General features: G+C 37.9%; 1 protein-coding gene across 8 annotated transcripts in view; it reads left to right on the forward strand.

Annotated features, from left to right (window-relative positions):
* SRSF11 (serine and arginine rich splicing factor 11) overlaps positions 1-18,240 on the forward strand; it is a 55,645-nt gene that overhangs the window by 7,737 nt on the left and 29,668 nt on the right. For 2 of the 8 annotated variants that reach the window (XM_082616415.1, XM_082616422.1), the window contains exons 2-4: positions 6,040-6,261; positions 12,535-12,668; positions 16,439-16,548. In XM_082616415.1, coding sequence (XP_082472541.1) covers positions 6,065-6,261; positions 12,535-12,668; positions 16,439-16,548 — 441 coding nt within the window. In that variant the 5' untranslated portion in view covers positions 6,040-6,064. Of the gene's footprint in view, positions 1-5,836; positions 6,262-12,534; positions 12,669-16,438; positions 16,549-18,240 lie in introns of those variants that run through there. The other 6 variants (XM_082616417.1, XM_082616420.1, XM_082616421.1 and 3 more) reach the window with 5 other exon arrangements.

Consider the following 18,240-nt stretch of genomic DNA (forward strand, 5'->3'; position numbering starts at 1 on the left):
TGTAAGATGCAGCTTAATTCTCACTTGCCACTCACTGATAGGGTTTTTTTTTTTTTGCGGTACGCGGGCCTCTCACCGTCGTGGCCTCTCCCGTTGCGGAGCACAGGCTTCGGACACGCAGGCTCAGCGGCCATGGCTCACGGGCCCAGCCGCTCTGCGGCACGTGGGATCTTCCTGGACCGGGGCACAAACCCGTGTCCCCTGCATCGGCAGGTGGACTCTCAACCACTGCGCCACCAGGGAAGCCCAGGGTTTTGATATGAGTATGCAAGCAATTGACTTATTATGGTCTCTGTGCAGTCAAACCTCTCTGCTAATGATAATCTGTATTTGCAGCCACTCCCCAGCGCTAGCATCACTGCGTCAGCTCCACCTCAGATCATCAGGCATTAGATTCTCATAAGGAGTGCGCAACCTAGATCCTTCTCATGCGCAGTTCACAGTAGGGTTTGCACTCCTATGAGAATCTAATGCCGTTGCTGATCTGACAGGAGGCGGGGCTCAGGTGGTGATGCGAACAACGGGGAGCGGCTGTAAATACAGATGAAGCTTTGCTCCCTTGCCTGCCTCCTGCTGTGCGACCCGGTTCCAAAGAGGCCATGAACCCGTAGTGGTGTGGCCTGGGGATTGGGGACCCCTGATTTAGAGGACTCTACAATCTTTTTCAGTAGTGTGAACAAAGGTGGCTAACAGTAACAGGTAAGTTGACTTACCCAACTGGGAACATGGTGTCCAGTGGGTAGAGTTATTGTACATACCTATGGCTATTCTATCTTTTAATTAAAGAATTTCCATTTAAATACATGAGGTCTTTTTCTTTCCCTTAGAAATGTATTTATTGCAATTGTTCTTTTTCCCAGTTTTATTGAGATATAATTGACATACAGCACTGTATAAGTTTTAAGTGTACAGAATCACAATTTTACTTACCTTTATCTTGAAATGATTACAACAAAGTTAGTTAATATCCATCGTCACATATAGATAGAAAATAAAAGAAAAATTAAAAAAAACTTTTTCCTGGTGATGAGACTGCTTAGAATTTATTCTCTCAGCAACTTTCATATATATCATACAGCATTGTTAAGTATACTTATGTCATACATTATATCGCAAGTACTTATTTATCTTATAACTGGAAGTCTGTACCACTTGACCACCTTCTTCTCATTCTCCCTCCCCTCACCCCCACCTCTGATAACCACATATCTGATCTCTTTTTCTGTGAGTTTGGTTTTGTTTGTTTCTTTGTTTTTTAGATATAACTTCTTTATCTATTCATCCATCGATGGACACTTTCCATGTCTTGGCTATTGTGTATAATGCTGCTATGAACATGGGGATACAGACATCTCAACATGGTGTTTCTGTTTCCATAGTGGCTGCACCAATTTACATTCCTACCAGTAGTACACAAGGTTTCCTTTTTCTCCACATCCCTCCTCAACTCTTGTTATCTCTTGCCTTTTTGATGCTAGTCATTCTAACAGATGTGAGGTGTTTTGGAGTTCCCTGTATATTTTAGATATTAACCCCTTATCAGATATATGGTTTGTACATATTGTCTCCTATTCCATAGGTTGTCTTTTCATTTTATTGATGGTTTTCTTTGCTGTACAGAAGCTTTTTAGTTTGATGTAGTCCCACTTGTTTATTTTTAATTTTGTTGCTTAATGCTTTCTACGTTCAAAATATCATTACCAAGTCCTACATCAGGGAACTTTTTTCCTATGTTTTCTTCTAGGAGTTTTATTGTTTCAGGTGTTACATTTAAATCTTTAGTCCATTTCAGATTTTTGTGAGTGGTATAAGATAGGGGTGTAGTTTCATTCTTTTATACATGAGATCTTTTAGAACCTTGATACTGGAAAGAACTAAAGCTTGTTCATTATGACTGATAGGATTGGTACTGTTTTGAGGATTTGCATCAAGTATTATTTTCTAATATTCTTTGAGAGACTTTCTTTCCAATATCAAGCACCTCTAACTTTTTCTTAGCAGTGTGGTGGTAGTAGCAGTTCCCCACCTGTGAGCAATAGCGCACTACTATCGGGAGTCTTATTTTTCATGTTTCAAAAGCCTATCAGAGGGCTTCCCTGGTGGCGCAGCGGTTGGGAGTCCGCCTGCCGATGCAGGGGATGCGGGTTCGTGCCCTGGTCCGGGAGGAGCCCACATGCCGTGGAGCGGCTGGGCCCGTGGGCCATGGCCGCTGGGCCTGGGCGTCCGGAGCCTGTGCTCCGCAATGGGAGAGGCCACAGCAGTGAGAGGCCCGTGTACTGAAAAAAAGAAAAAAAAAAAAAAAGCCTATCAGAAATTATGCACTATAATATGCATGTATAGGCCAAACATGACTAATAGGCCATAATATGACTAAAGAGGCCAAAATGACAGGTTACTTTTTGCTTTGGAAATAGCATCAACCATTAGTAAGATTGGTAATAATTTTCATTCAAATATAACTGGAAGCCTTCCCAAACCCACTCCCAAAAATGAGCAGTGGCTCTTCCCTATGCATGCTTCTTTCACTTCACTTTCCACATGATACTGACAGGATTTTCTTATAAGTCTCTCTCTGAAATATAAACTGTAAAGCATTTAATCAACAAAGAAAATGGTCTTCCTACTTTCCTTGAAAGCTTCAAACTTGTTCTCATCCTGAGTACCTTTCTAGTTGTCTATTTCCTCCGCTTGGATTGCTTTGCTTCCTCCTTTTAATAAAGTTTCAGCTCAGATAACACCTTCTCCCCATCTCCTATCCTGGTTTATTTTCATCACAGCACATTACTCCCTTACGTCTTTGGTTTTTTTTTTTGTTTTTTGGGGGGTTTTTAGTTTTGCGGTACGCGGTCCTCTCACTGTTGTGGCCTCTCCCACTGCGGAGCACAGGCTCCGGACGCTCAGGCTCAGCGGCCATGGCTCACGGGCCTAGCCGCTCCGCAGCATGTGGGATCTTCCCGGACCGGGGTACGAACCCGTATCCCCTGCATCGGCAGGCGGACTCTCAACCCCTGCGCCACCAGGGAAGCCCTACGTCTTTGTTTTTGTATTGAGAGTTTGCCATACCGAACCTGGCATTTCATGAGATCAGGAACATTGCCTGTCTTTTTTCTCTGCTGTATTTCTAGGGGCTAGGAAAATCCTGAAACATAGCAGGGGCATAATAATATTTGAAGGAACTTGTGAGGCTTTTTTTTTTTTTTAACATTTTCATCATACTGGGGTTAAAGTAAATAAGACAGGCATGATACTTGTGTCCAGATTCTGTACTTTTTATAGTCTTGTTCAACTGGGAAGCTAAATAAAACTAAAGTGATTTAATACTAGTATAGATTGGATATATTTATTTGCTTTCGTATATTAGTTATTTGCCTTTAGCTATTTCATTTCTATGGGAAACAGACAGTAATAACACAAGGTAGTTACTTAGTTATTTAATCTATTTATTAGACCTAAAAGGATCTTCAAAATTATGATTCAGCTCCTCACTCAGCTTCTGACTGAAGTAGGTTCTTTGAAGTGAAATTTCCTCAAATCACACTTAATTAATAACAAGGTAGTATTTTATTTTAAGCCAGTCTTCTGGCTGTAAGTCCAGCATTTTTTTTTTTTTAGCTGCTAGATGATTTGAAAATAAAATATTCAGAAATCCTCCTTATTAGAACGATTTTTTTTTTTGCCACTGTTTCTCCATATGCAAGCACCATCTATTTGTGTGTTCAGTTAGTTTTTATGTGTAACCTGGTTTCTAAGGACTTAAAAGATTTATCTTATCACAGAACTATGTTTTTCTTTGGCTTCAATTTGTAATTTTAATTATGTAATATGTCAAGCATACAGAAAAGTGTGGAATAATAGAAAAGATTTCTGTGTATCCACCACAGAGAATAAAAAGATGTTAACATTTAAAAAAACAAGACAGGCATGAACCCTGCCCCTGTATTATTTGCCCTTTTGTCATAGAACATCATAGCCACTTCTTATAAGAGTTAAATGTATCAAGTGACAAAACTGAAACAATTTAGTAAGGTGTTTGATGCCATTTATTCAAAGGAAAACAATCCATGGATTGGGAGAGTACAGTGCCTGGCAAGCGTGGAGCACTCTTCACAAGGGATTTTGGGCGAGAGGGAGTTTTATAAAGAATTAGAAGAAGCATTGGCCAAGAGGTGGAGAATTTCTTCATAAGGCTAGCAGGTCCTATTTTCTAGGGCAAGGTAATATAGCTAAAACTGAGTTGGAAGATTGCGATTTGCTATGTTAGGTTTCCTTGACAGGTGTTTCCTGTGAGTGCCGGCTGACTTAGGTTTAGATTTGTTACTTGGGCTGGGCTACTGTGGCGGCCTCCATTTTGTGGGTACTGATATACTAATTAACTTTATCAAACTGTTAAGAATCTGTATTTGACAGTTACATATGTCTGATTCAAAATAAGAAAATTAATTATCTGGCATCTTTTATATTCACAGGTACACATTTATGAATGACATGCAGTTAATTGTAATTTTTCTAGGCGTATATTCAACCTACCCATCCCTTTGTATAAGAACAAGCAGAAATGACGTAATAGTAAGAAAACCTAGCCAATTGGCTCTACATCCATATCTCAGTAACTTTAGTTTCTAATCTCTAACAAATTACACTTTCAGTTGCATTATTCCATAGAAGTATTTACTAAAGAAAACATTGTATAAGTCCTCAGATTTTGGCCTCCAGAAATATTTAGGATCAAGTAAATTTTTTAACAATTGTCTTAGAATAAATGAGTCATTAAGGCATATTTGTGCATGTGTTCAACACATTTATTGGGCATTGACTATGTGACAGACATTGTGCTAGGTCCTAAACTGACCCAGAAAACTCAGAGTTTTGTGGGGTACATGTCAGTATAACAAATATATGTACCTCTGTTGTTGAGTGGTGAGAAGGAAACCCTAACTCTGCTTGCAGAAGTTGTGTCAGTGAGGCAAGGAAGGCCCTATGGGGGACAGCAGTTAGGTAAAATGAGGGAGGTCATTAATAATTTGTGTAAAGGCACTGTGAAATAAAAGATTTTTTCAGGTTTGGGAACTGCAAGTCATTGGATAACACTGGATGAAAGTGGGAGAATAATTCACATGAGGTTGAAAAATTAGGCAAGGATCTTTTTATGATCAAAAGCTTCAAAATTATTTTAAGCAAGAATATGCATGTAAAGCAGGTTTTTCTGTAGAAATTTTAGATCACATACTTGTACATATTTAGGTACTGTAAAATGTTCTTTTAAAAAGTGAATTTGTATCGCTTCTCGGCCTTTTGGCTAAGATCAAGTGTAAAAGAGTGAATTTGTGAAATTAGCTTATAAAGCACTAGTGAGTGTAACATTAAAATATGTTTCTGAAGATTTTAGTGGGAAAGCAAATTCGTCACAAATTCAGTGTTACAAAGATGTGTGTAAAGATTTAGAAAATTTTATAGTGGTAGGGAGGAAAGTCTTGATAGCTAGGGTATAAATTTCATTAGTAACTGGACAGATCTGTAGAAGATACTCTGTACAAAGAAAGAAATATCGTGGGCATTTTTAATAAGAATAGTTGCTAAAGTGTGCATGCAGTTTTTTGCCGGGGAGTGGAGGCTTGCTTTAAAAAAAAAAAAAGTTAACGCCTTCCACTTTTCTTGTCTTTAAAAAAAAAAAGGGAGCACAGAGGGATGGAGATGACTCCTTTCACGAGACCGGGGTCCCTCTCGCGTTTCTCCGGCTGTGAGTGAGGCTTGCTGGGCCGGCACGGGGCGGAGCCGATAGTGACGCGCCCTTGCGCCGCAAGGCATTGTGGGGAGCTCGGGCCGCGAGTAAGGTGGTTGGAGCGAGGTGGGGGCGGTCGTTTGTTTTCTCGTGGTGTCGAGCTCGCGCGGCCTCTTCGTTCCCCGCGGCGACCGGCGGGGCGGAGAAACGGCGGCGACGGCAGCAGCGGCTGCAGCTTCGGACCGTCCTGTCCCCTCTCCGGCGAACCGGTTCCTATTCCCCTCCCTCTCACTGTTTGTTGTGTGTTTGATGTGTTAAAGCAGGAGCGAGTACGCGAGCAGCGCCATGAGCAACACTACCATCGTCCCCAGCACTGCGGGCCCCGGCCCCAGCGGCGGGCCGGGGGGCGGCGGCGGCGGCGGAGGCGGCGGCACCGAGGTAATCCAGGTGACTAATGTCTCCCCGAGCGCTAGCTCTGAGCAGATGCGGACCCTCTTCGGTTTCCTAGGGAAGATCGACGAACTGCGCCTCTTCCCGCCTGAGTGAGTATCGTCCACCATCACGGTTTTTGCTAACTCCTCAGCCTGGGCCTAACGCACAGCATTTCCTGCAGGCCCTTGTTCATGTTTCCCTGGGCTAGGCTGCTTTAGTTGAGGTTGGCTATTGCGTTTACTTACTTACGCAAGCAATCTGTGCATTAGGCCTAATAATAATGCAGAGAAGCAGGGCCAGGGTTTGGGGGATTAGGAGACGCTTCTAATCTTGGATTTTTTTTTTTTCTTTTCTTTTCTTTTTCCTTAAATTGTGCCAGCGTGGTCGTTCTTTGGGCACTTAAATCAAGGCGAACTGCCCACTTGATGTATTTTGTATATAGGTTAATCTCTTTATAAAAAACAAATGTTTGAATTCTTTGGAAAGTAACAAAAATATTCATTTCTATGTTAATTTGATATTGAACTTTATAGGCTGTTGTTCACTTAATGCTAAATATTGTTGTTCAGTGATTCTGGCCCAGTGAACATAATTCAGAGTTAATACTCGTTTGGACAGACAGTTAATTCAGTGAGCCTAAGTAGTTTTTAAAATGAGAGAATGAGTTATAGCTGAAACCTTGGGTTTTCCTTTGTTTAAATAATGTACATATTTATATTTCAGAATTGTTCTTCAGAAGGAATTCTGTAGAATGTTAGACTTTTTAATTTGGGGTATATGGTTTTTGTTTTTATCCTACTGTCTCATTTCTTATTTGTATCACAAAAGTATTGAATGAGTGCAGTAATTGTAAAGAAAAAAAATAAGCTATGACAAAATGTGATAAATATTAGAGCAAAAATTTGAAATAATAAAACAGTCCAGTGCTCTTTGGGAAGAGTGAAAATTCAGATTTTACTGTCAGTGGGTACTCAGTACCCGCTGTACCATAAGAGTTTTTATGATGTCACTTAAGTTCTAAACAGGAAATTGGAATCTTCAAGGAATCCACGGTTGTGGATGTAATAAATCGTTAATCTCTGTACACTTCTCTGAAATAATTAATGGAAGTTGATCATACTGCGGTATTTAACTATTACTGTATTTCATCACTTTCTACTTGAAGTATTTTCAGATGATTATTATTGTTTGCAGGTGTTGTGTTGTCTTTAATTTTGAGGGAATATACATGTGGAGGGAGATTTCAGAGTAATTTACATGAAGTGTAGAAGTCTAGGAACAAACAAGTTTTTGTTACAGTTATTTTGAACAGAAATTTGCTTTGACAGTGAAGGACAAATAACTTTCATAATAGGAACTTATAGATGTTTTGCTCTTATTTTCTCACAACATACCCTTTATTAAATTGTTAGTGAAATTAATAAACAGTAAATGGCAGAAAATAAAAGTGACATATCTGATTGTTATTGATGACTTGATTGTAATCATGTTGTTTCTCAAAATATGTGAGATACTGGATTTATTTATGAAAAAATTATTTCTGGTCCAGCAAGTCATTAAGAACTTTTTTATAGGTGCTGACTGTAAAATGCTCTTATTTTGAAGGTGTTCTTTTTATGATACTTTTATAAAAAGATGAGAAAGAAGTGTGGGAAGTTTACTGGATCTTTTACCTAACGCATGGTCCATATCTTAGAGGAAGTCACGATGGAACAGAGTCTGGCTTTTGATTTGTAGTCAAAGGAGTGGTTCCATCATAACCAGGAGAGTTTTGTGTACCAGGTAACATGATCTGGGGGTGCTATGCATTAAGAGGATTCTTTCCCCTATATTGGGAGGAATAGATAAATATTGACACATTTTTTCTCTTTGACTCCTTCATATATACTCCCACATACAGATCATTTTCTCTTCTGAAAATGCATAAGGTAACAATACAGTGAATGTTACATTGCTAGTGGCCTTTCCGGTTTGAATAGTGTGAATGTAGATGCTTACTTTTGTTCATTTTAACATTGTTGTTTTTGTTGTTTTTTTAACTAATTTAAGCCTCAGCTAATCTGACCTGCACAGTTTGGAATTACTTTATTGACAATTTCTTTAAGCTCGCTACGGTTTTCAACAGTAGTTTGCTGGGGATAATGTGCTATGGAATCCCTAGCAGTCTAAAAGGGGTTCATCATTCCAAAAATACTCCAAAAATTTACTCTTATACGTAGAATAAGATTGAATGACTCGGATCACTTAAAATTCTATTGATTGTAAACACGTTTGGTGTTTGATTTTTTTTTTTTCTTTTAATGGGTATGTGTGTATTTCTCCTAAAAGGTATTCTTATCCACCTGGAACTCTTATCCTAGATATGCCCGTGACGGGCTTGCTTTCTTTTGTTGCTCAAATGTCACCTAATCACACTATATAAAAATACAACACCCCTTCTCCCTGCCTTCTCTATTCAGTTTAACTGCTTTTTGTGTGTAGCACCATTCACCAGCTTACAAGCTTGACTTCCTCCCTCTTCTAGAATGAGGTCCCTTGGGGTCATCAACATCACCCTAGCGGCATTTTTAAAGAACTTACATGACTGAGCCCCAACCCATACCTGCTGAAACTAATTTCAGTTCTAAGTGCCTGTTTAGGGGGAAAATTCCTAGGATCTGGGATTATGCCAGACATTTCACTGACAACCTCCTCAAGGTGTCTCCCTTTGTTTCATTATTGAACCATCTATTTCTTGGTTCTTTTAAGCCAGAAATTGCTGGCTTATAGTTTCACGCAGTGATAATACAATCTCTCTTCACAGGAAATAGTATTCTATCCCTCTTTTCAGTATGATAGCCCTACCTACAGCTATCTGAAAGCATCTGTCAGTGTTCCCTCATTCTTCCTTTTTAAAAGAAAATGTTACTTTGATTCTGGTTTTTCTTAAAATGCATATTGAAAATTCAACATGGTTTGTCTCTTGTATGCTAAATGCTTTCCTATTTTATCTTGCTCAGTCCTTTCATATCCAGAAGAAGAAGGTATTTTACCCTGTTTTACAAATGAGTGGACTGAAATTCACATAGGTTCTGTATACACAAGCCCCTCTACTAGTGTCAGAACTATTATTCGAACCCCAATGTTCTGATTCTTTTTTGCCACTTGATAAGGATTTCCTTGATTTAACCAAACAACTTGTGAGTGGAATCATTCTTTTACGCCTGGTAGGTATTCTTCAAATGTTTGATTTTAGTGGGATTTCAGAGTGGAGAATGTAACAGGAGTCCTTATCAGGTAATGATCCTTGAGACGCATATGCCAGTTACGCAGTAACTGAAGGCTACTTATAACACCGCAGATAAATTCATTACTAACTTTTCAGCGACCAAAAAGAGATACTTTAATGATCATATAAGTAAGTATAGTTAGGTAAGGGAAAGAACATAGTTAACCTTTTAAAATTTTTTAAATAAATGCAACAATTTACTGTATTTCTTTAGAACTGAATAAGAGCATATGATGGAAAGGGCATATGAGGTCAACAGAGTTGTTAACTTTGCCACACGCTTGCTGTTTTGCAGGGTTTAGGAGATGCTTTGTTGATAAGCTCAAAATTCTCTGCTCAGAAATGGTTAGCTCAGGGCTTCCCTGGTGGCGCAGTGGTTGAGAGTCCGCCTGCCGATGCAGGGGATACGGGTTCGTGCCCCGGTCCGGGAAGATCCCACATGCCGCGGAGCGGCTGGGCCCGTGAGCCATGGCCGCTGAGCCTGCGCGTCCGGAGCCTGTGCTCCGCAACGGGAGAGGCCACAACAGTGAGAGGCCCGCGTACCAAAAAAAAAAAAAAAAAAGAAATGGTTAGCTCAGTATTAAGTTGAGGGTTGAAAGAACTTCTGACCCAAACCAGCAGTTCTACTTTAGCAGGCACGAGTATAAGCTACGGATCTTGTTAAGAATCAGAGCCTTCCCGTTAAAAAAAGGGATTCTCAGATTCAGCGGGCTTGAGATGGAAAAGAGTAATCTGAATTTTATATGTGCATCCCAGAAGATTCTGAAACAACCCTTAGAGGTCACTCTTAAGAAAGTAGAGACAATACCACCACCAGTCTTGCTCCTCAGTTCTTTTCAGCTGCACTGCCTCTTCTGTATTAATTCTTAAAGATAAGGAGCAAAGACAATCTTATTTGTAGCAGTGATACTTGCACAACATTCTAGGGTATGAAAATTAATTTCCGGTATCAATTCTTTATCTTAACATCTCTTATTAATTTTAACTGAGAAAGTATGACAGTATACTTGTGGGACCAAATAGCAATGGTTTTAAACAAGACTATTTAAAGTGGAGAGAAATGAATTATGTTCTTCTGAGTTGTCTTACTGTGACTGTCTTTTCCGTGATATTTAAATTGTTTGTATTTTATCTTTACTTCACCACCACTTAAAGGTTTGATATAGCCAACTAATGTTGCACAGACATGAGTGGGTAGAAAAAAATGTGAATTATTTAAGATTGCCAAGTAAATGGAAATACATTGGGAGAATGTAGGCATACTTTCCTAATTTTTTTTTAAATTTATTTATTTTTTGGCTGTGTTGGGTCTCTGTTGCGGCGCACGGCCTTTCTCTAGTTGAGGGGAGCGGGGGCTACTCTTCATTGCGGTGCGCAGGCTTCTCATTGCGGTGGCTTCTCTTTTTGCGGAACATGGGCTCTAGGCGCCCAAGCTTCAGTAGTTGTGGCTCGCGGGCTCTAGAGCACAGGCTCAGCAGTTGTGGTGCCCGGGCTTAGTTGCTCCGTGGCATGTGGAATCTTCCCCAGATCAGGGCTTGAACCCGTGTCCCCTGCATTGGCAGGCGGATTCTTAACCACTGCACCACCAGGGAAGCCCCCTAATTTTTTTAAAAGAAGTGTTATGTTTATATTCTTTAAAAACCTAATATTTGATAGTCATTATCTTTTTCTTTTAGTTAAATGACAATAGATGGTATCAAAGAAATGGTAGAGGTCACTTTTTAAGAAGTCTAAGTGCTCACTACCTGCCAAGGCATTGTGTTAAATGTTAAGAACATAAAATGATAGCGTTTAAAGAGCTTTTTAATTTAGTGGTAAGAATGTGAAAGTCAGGAAAGAAATACGAAGAGCTGTTATAGCTTTAGTACTAAAACTAACGCAACAGCATTCTTTTCAATATACTGGGTGCAACATTGTTAATTTAGACCAGTGATGCTTTACACTAAAAAAAAAATGTATCCTTTCAAAGACATTTTGCGGTAAACTTCTGTAACAAGATGGTTTAAGTCCATTTCGATATCTATGATATATACATTGACAGCTTTGCTTTGAACCTATCTTTACCGTGGGTGCATATTAAAATTGTCAGGGAGAATTAAAGAAGGCAGCACTCAGTACTTCATTCATCAGAGATCTTGATGTAATTGTAGTTTCGTACCCCCCCCCCACTCCCGCCATGATTCTAGTATAAACCAGGGATGACGTGATTACTACTGCCTTAGGGTATTGATTTTCAAATAGCTTTTGGTTTGGTGTTAAGGCAACCCCTGCCTTTGTTTATTTAATCTTTCCCTTTCACAGAGAGTTTAGTGGCTGGCTGAAATTTAACCATCTTACATTTTTAAAAAACAGCAAAAACTCTGCTTTTTCTAATCTTATCTTACTTAGACCTACCATTGCTTGCACCTTAGCAACTTGTTTTTGTTTTATATAAGAACGCAATTGCCAAGGGGAGTGACTCTTTGCTTACTGAAATTTTGCCTAATTGGGGGGGCGGGGTGTAGTATTATTCCCATGTGTGCTTAATTTTCTTTTTCTCTGTGAAAGTGCTCTACTGGGAGAGCCTTAACTATTTATAATGCCTGGGAGTTTTAATATGCTGTAGGTTTAATAGGACAGGGCATTTAGTGGCAGATCAAGAAAACTCATTGTCAAATAGATGTACTTAACCACAATATTCGTATGTCCCTAAAATGGAAAGGTTTTGTTTTTAACTCTGAAAAGTTAGCCGTAATGAAAAGTTCTCTAAGCCAAAACTAATTACTTGTTACCTGTATTTTTAAATGGCTGGTATTGTTATTATGAAATAAATGTTGACATTTTTGTGACCTGTTCAGACTCTGAGACTTTATAGTTTCAAACTGTTTGTAACTTGATGCATTGTAAGTTTAAACAGTGATTGTTTTTGTCTAGGTGCAGTTTGCTACAGTCAGTTCTGTGGGTAGTACTCTATTGGAAATGTCACGTATTTTTGAACTGGTTAACTAATATGTGTGCAGTTATGTATTTTTATCTGCCTCTTTTACTTTTGGAATGCAAGCGTCGTTTGTGAATCATTCATTTCTGTTTTAGCTGATATTTTTCTCTTCTTTTATGTTATCTGTTTATTTTTTAGTGATTCGCCTTTGCCAGTCTCATCCCGAGTCTGCTTTGTTAAGTTCCATGATCCGGACTCAGCAGTTGTGGCACAGCATCTGACAAACACTGTATTCGTTGACAGAGCTTTGATAGTCGTACCATATGCAGAAGGTTTGTGCTTTGTTTAACTACCTATGTGGGCATCCTATGATGACCATCTACCTCAGTGTAGTTTTAGAGTGAGCATTAGTAGCATGTTAAAAATCTAAGCTATTAACATTTTGAAACCCTTGTTATACTGTGGTCCATATTTTTACTTGAAGGCTTTCTTTTTAACTTAAAAATTTGAAATCAGGTCTGTTTTTATAAGATATTTAACCTTTTGCATTATTTTAAAGCATTTTTAAGTTCATTAAAACCATATCCCTAATATCTGCTTAGTTAATTTAATGTTGTTTTATGAAAAAGTCCTGAAGGTGAACAGTTCACGCCATGTACATTTACACAGAAACCTTCAAATAAATGCATGATGTTGTTTCTGTTTTGAATAAATGTGACCAGGTTGGTTTTATTCCTTAGTGATTCCTCTTAGTGATTCTTCTCACTGATAACTTTAAAAAATGTATCCCACATTGAATTTCAGTATACCAAGGGTCGCAATGATTTTGGTTTTTATGAAAGTTCAAGATTTCCTATAGCTTAGGTGCCAGATGGGCACTGGGTGTTTTGTTTTTATGCCAGATTTTCTTGTTCATTCTTGCTATATTTTCTAGAATATCTCTAAATAATAAATTCTTCTCTCTGTTATTTGTGTGTGTGATTTTTGTAGTGGAGAAGGCAAATGCAAAACTCTTCCAGATGACTGAAAAACAGTGGGTCCTCTGCAGCTACAGGGGATTCTAGACATTAACTAAAGGCCAGCAAGCACTCAAGTCCCCCAGGTGTTTTCCTGGTGTAACCATTTGTTAACTACATTTTTCTCTCTTTTTACATTTTAGGCTGTTAAAGTAATTTGGCAGAAAAATAATGAGCAGGGTTTTTGGATCTAAAAAAGCCACTGTGACAAGACAGCACTCTATTAATTCCATTTTGTAAAATTTTCTGAGACATATATTAGTTTGTTCCCAATGTACTGCTACTTTATTTGCTTTTTGGTAACTATAAATTTGAGTCAAAGAAGTCACTGAAATATGTTAAAACTACTGGATTTTATTAACATATATGCTGACCGGGATATAAATGCTTTCCCCTTTCCTTAGTGAACTGGTCAGTGGAAGCAGAATCTTGATATTGTTAACTTTAGATGCTATCTTAGATCTTTGAATACTGATGTGAACATTTACACCATTCCTTGTAAAAGTTGTGAAATGTCTAGTCCTTAAAACTTAGAAAAATTGCCTCTGTGGTTTTCTAAAGAAATTAAATTGCATTCATAGTTGGGTTAAGGCATGCTATATAATAATAGTAAATCTATGTCCGTGATATTAAAGTGTATGAGCCCAATTTTAAGGTTTTAAAATATATATATGCTGATAAACTTATGAGTTAGTATGTTTTGATTGAGCATTTTCTTTTATATCAGTGTGCCTGTTGTAGGATAAGACTTATCACCAAGAGAAAATTTACAGAATTCAAATTTAGGATAAGTAAAAAGTAGAACATAGCTTTTGGAACAAGGGTCAAATCATGTGAGTAATTTACAAAACATTAGTTAGCCTTTTAATTTAAAGAATTCTTATTGGCTAAGTATTATAGTTCCCAAGCCCTGAACATAATACAGTATATCATATAACTGGCTTTCATAAATATTTTTAGACCATAATAATTTTTCTGGATCTGTTTTGAAAGTGAAATATTCAGGGAGTACATATATAGAATTACAGAAATATTTAGTTTCAGAATCTATTAGTGTATTACTGTAATTTTTGGTATGGTATGCTGTATTAATGTTATCTCCACTAAATATCTGATGTACTCAATCCCTTTGTCACCATTCACCCTGGTTTTAGCTCTTAACGCTTTGGTGTTGGTTCTTGGTCAGTGTTTTAGAACAATAGACACAAAGTCTACGGTAAGGAATAGTCATAACTGGTAAAACTGAGATAGCTGGATTTGGAAGGAACTCTTAATAGTAATGGATTTGGGGATTATTTAGGTTCCTTGGTTAATGTTTGTTTCTTTTGTCTGTTTCTTTTTCTTTCGTTTCTACACATTCATGCAGTATTTCATGGTTCTATCAAAGCAGCAGTAAAAAAAAATACTCTTGACGCATGAAAATTAACTGGTGAGGGGCCTCATTGCTATTTTTAAATTGTAGTTTTATTTTTAAATAGTCTTTTTTTAATCAGAGGATCAGATGCATGACTTTTTTTTTTTAATGGATGCAGATCTTCTATCAGGTGTCTCACAATAAATTCAAGAGGATTTTAGTTTGCCAGAAATGTTGCAAATGCACTAATTTTAGTAAGATGTTGATACTTAATATTATCCTCTTGAGACATAATTTTGCATGCAAAATTATCCCATAATCTTTGTAGGTTTGTTAATAATGATGCATTAATGCCCTATATCTAAATGATCTTCTCCCCCCCTCCCCCCTCCATAACTCTTGGTATCTAAATTGATGACAGCTCTGACACAAGCAAGATAACAGTGCTGTGTAGTATACATTTGTTTATATTATCGGCACTTCTCAGTTTAGGTGGAAGGAACCATTACCTTTATTTAACAGTGGTTTTTCTTTTTTGTTGTTGTGTTTTACAGTTCTTTTCCCTGGTTCAGCCTGAACTATATACCAGGCCCTGCTGAAAATACCACCCAACAGTTTTCTTCTGCAGCTTATCCAGTTTCTCTTAAGTGCCCTGTACATATTGTATGTTTTATGATGAGATGCAGTTTCTTAATATGTATTACAGAAATACTACTGGTATTTGCAAATATGTAGTTTAATTGTATTATTGAACTCTCATTTTGGGGGCTTGGGCACATTAACAGATTAATCCATCTGTATAGGGCTTTTGCTGTTGGATAGAATTTAAATTGTCTACATAAATATTTGTCTTAGGGCCCTTAGATTTTATCTGAATACACAGATTAGGCTTTAAAAACAGACATACATGTTGTTTTTGGCTTAGGAGTTTGGCTAAGTTAGCTTTTCAACTGACACTATGTAGCAGCATTTTTGGTATGGTTAGCATGGCACATGTTGGAACATAAGGCATTTTACAGTACAGGTAAGGAATGTGCCATGTTGTTTTACTTATTCTCTCTTTCTCTCTCACTCACTCCCACACACACATCCTGTGTGTATTCAGAGACCTTCAGAAACATTCATATTCATTTTCATGAGTCAGCAAAAGCCCTACGCTTGATTCCAACAGAATATTTCCTTTACATACTTTTCTTCTCTTAATTTTTACAAAATTTGTATGGTAGGTGTAAAAGAAAATCATAGTAACTGTACCATATTATTAACCCCTAAATCAAACTTTTTTTGTCTTGTGTATCTTGATTTTTCTGTGTGCTTTATAGTGAAGCAGCCGACACGAGTCGTTGTTCATAAAACAGCTTTTGAAAGTTGAGAGCACACCCCTGGAGAACCGACTGTGCTTGCTTACGTTTGGTTCATGACTTAAAAATCGAGTACAGGTGATGAAATCTTGGCAGTGTTAACAAAAAAGTAGTGTGTATTGTGCTATTTTTTTTTACTCTAGAAACTTAACCATTTGTAGAGAAAAAGGATACAGATTTTCACACATTGAAGTTTCATTCTGACATAAAATTAATGATAAATAATCATAGAAATCAAGCTTTATATTTTAGCGAACATAAATGCTTTCAACAAACTCAGGTGGTGTATCAGGGAGACATTTTCTGGGTGTTTTTGTGTGTTTTCTGTCTTGCAAAAGAGTGTGTTCTAATGCATGGATGTTTCTCTGCAGGAGTTATTCCTGATGAGACTAAGGCTTTGTCTCTGTTGGCACCAGCTAACGCAGTGGCAGGTCTTCTGCCTGGTGGTGGACTCCTGCCTACTCCTAACCCACTTACCCAGGTATTAGTTCTGTTGAATTCTTAAAGAATGGAAATATATTTGTGCTTTTTGAGTGCTGTTGTGATTCTGGTTCATATACTGTTACCACGTGGTCAGAGCATTGTAGAAGGTTGTAGTATTGTAATCATAAATATTAAAGTGGTAGTTTGCATTTTAAGAACATTCTGAGAATTGTAAATATCTTTTATCAGTTTTGTCACTGGCTCTCAAAATAGCCCATAAGTCAGGAGGCATAAGATTTCTATTGCACATGTTGTTTAAAATAGTATGTTCATTTGAACTACAAAAGAAAATTAAGGTGAAGTTCAGACTTTTTTTTTTTTTCCTTCATGTGTTGTTATCTTGCTCTTGGGCTTTAAAAAGTAGGTGGCTTAAAATAAAGATGAATTCAAAGATCTGGGTAATTTGTAGATGCCTTTGATGTATAAAATTGTGTAATAACTAAACCATTTTTATAATAGTACAGTTGATCCTTGAACAACATGAGTTTGAACTGCTTTGTCCATTTATATAAGGATTTTTTTCTACTAATACATATTATAGTACTGCATGATCCAGGTATGTGGACCAGCAGATATGGAGGGCTCACTGTAAAGTTACAGGTGTATTTTCGACTGCATGAGGAGTCAGCACCCCAGCCCCCATGTTGTTCAAGGATCAACTGTATTAACAGTGTTTTAACTCAGTAAACAGTTACATTGCAGGAAGTTTGGTAACTTATTTTTACTAAATAATGAAACTAGGAGAAATTTCAGCACAGTGCTTGTAGAGAAGGTCAGCGGCCTCCAAAGTTATAAGATTTTGCATGGTATGTGTGCATTAAACTGACTAATCAGAATTAGGTCAGGCAGGAGACAGAACCATACCGTAATTCGAAGGAGAAAAGTTTTAGTATAAGGAATTACTAATTAGTAACAGGAGATTACTAAGGGAACTCTAATGAGTACCAGAATCGCAAGTATAGGAAGCAACCTCTACTTCTAAGCTAAGGAAGAAAACACAAGAAAGAAACACATGTAGGTGAGCGGGCACATCTTCCCCCTCAAGGCTAAGATTCAGACCTCCTTCAAAGAGGTAGATACAGTAGAAAGTTCTCTGGGGTACCACGGAACTTACTAGGAAGCTGCCTAAGAGGATGGCACTGAAACTCACTGAGGTGAACGCCACTGAGTGTCCCATGTGGCACTGCAATAAGAATCAGAAAGGAGACAAAAGAACTAGAAAGAATCCCTTCCACAGTCAGTGTCCTTCCAGCCCCCCCCGAAAAATAAAGCTTAACATCGTGCCAGCTGTCAAAGGAGAAATGCTTATAAGGGTGCTGCCTTCAGTATTACACAATAGAACAACAAACAGTGGATTTGGAGCTAAGAAGCAGTAAGTATTCATAAATGGCACAAGAATGTGTGAAAATCTTTGCATTTTTTCTAAATACTGATTTTAGGGATAAATGTGCTGTGATGAGTGAAAAATGAAGCCATCATGTTATAGCAGGGATAGGCAAACTATAGCTCTTGGGCCAGACCCCCGTTATCTGTTAATTTTTATTGGAACACAATTATGGCCACTTATTTATGTATTGTCTCTGACTGTTTTTGATCTACAATGACATAGTTAAGTAGTTGCACCGGAGTCCCCACAGCCTACAGACTTAAACTAGTTATTATCTGGCCTTTAGAGGAAATAAAAGTTGAC

This window comes from Mesoplodon mirus (assembly GCF_964341445.2).
Source record: "Mesoplodon mirus genome assembly, chromosome: 3".
Lineage (NCBI taxonomy): Eukaryota > Metazoa > Chordata > Mammalia > Artiodactyla > Ziphiidae > Mesoplodon > Mesoplodon mirus.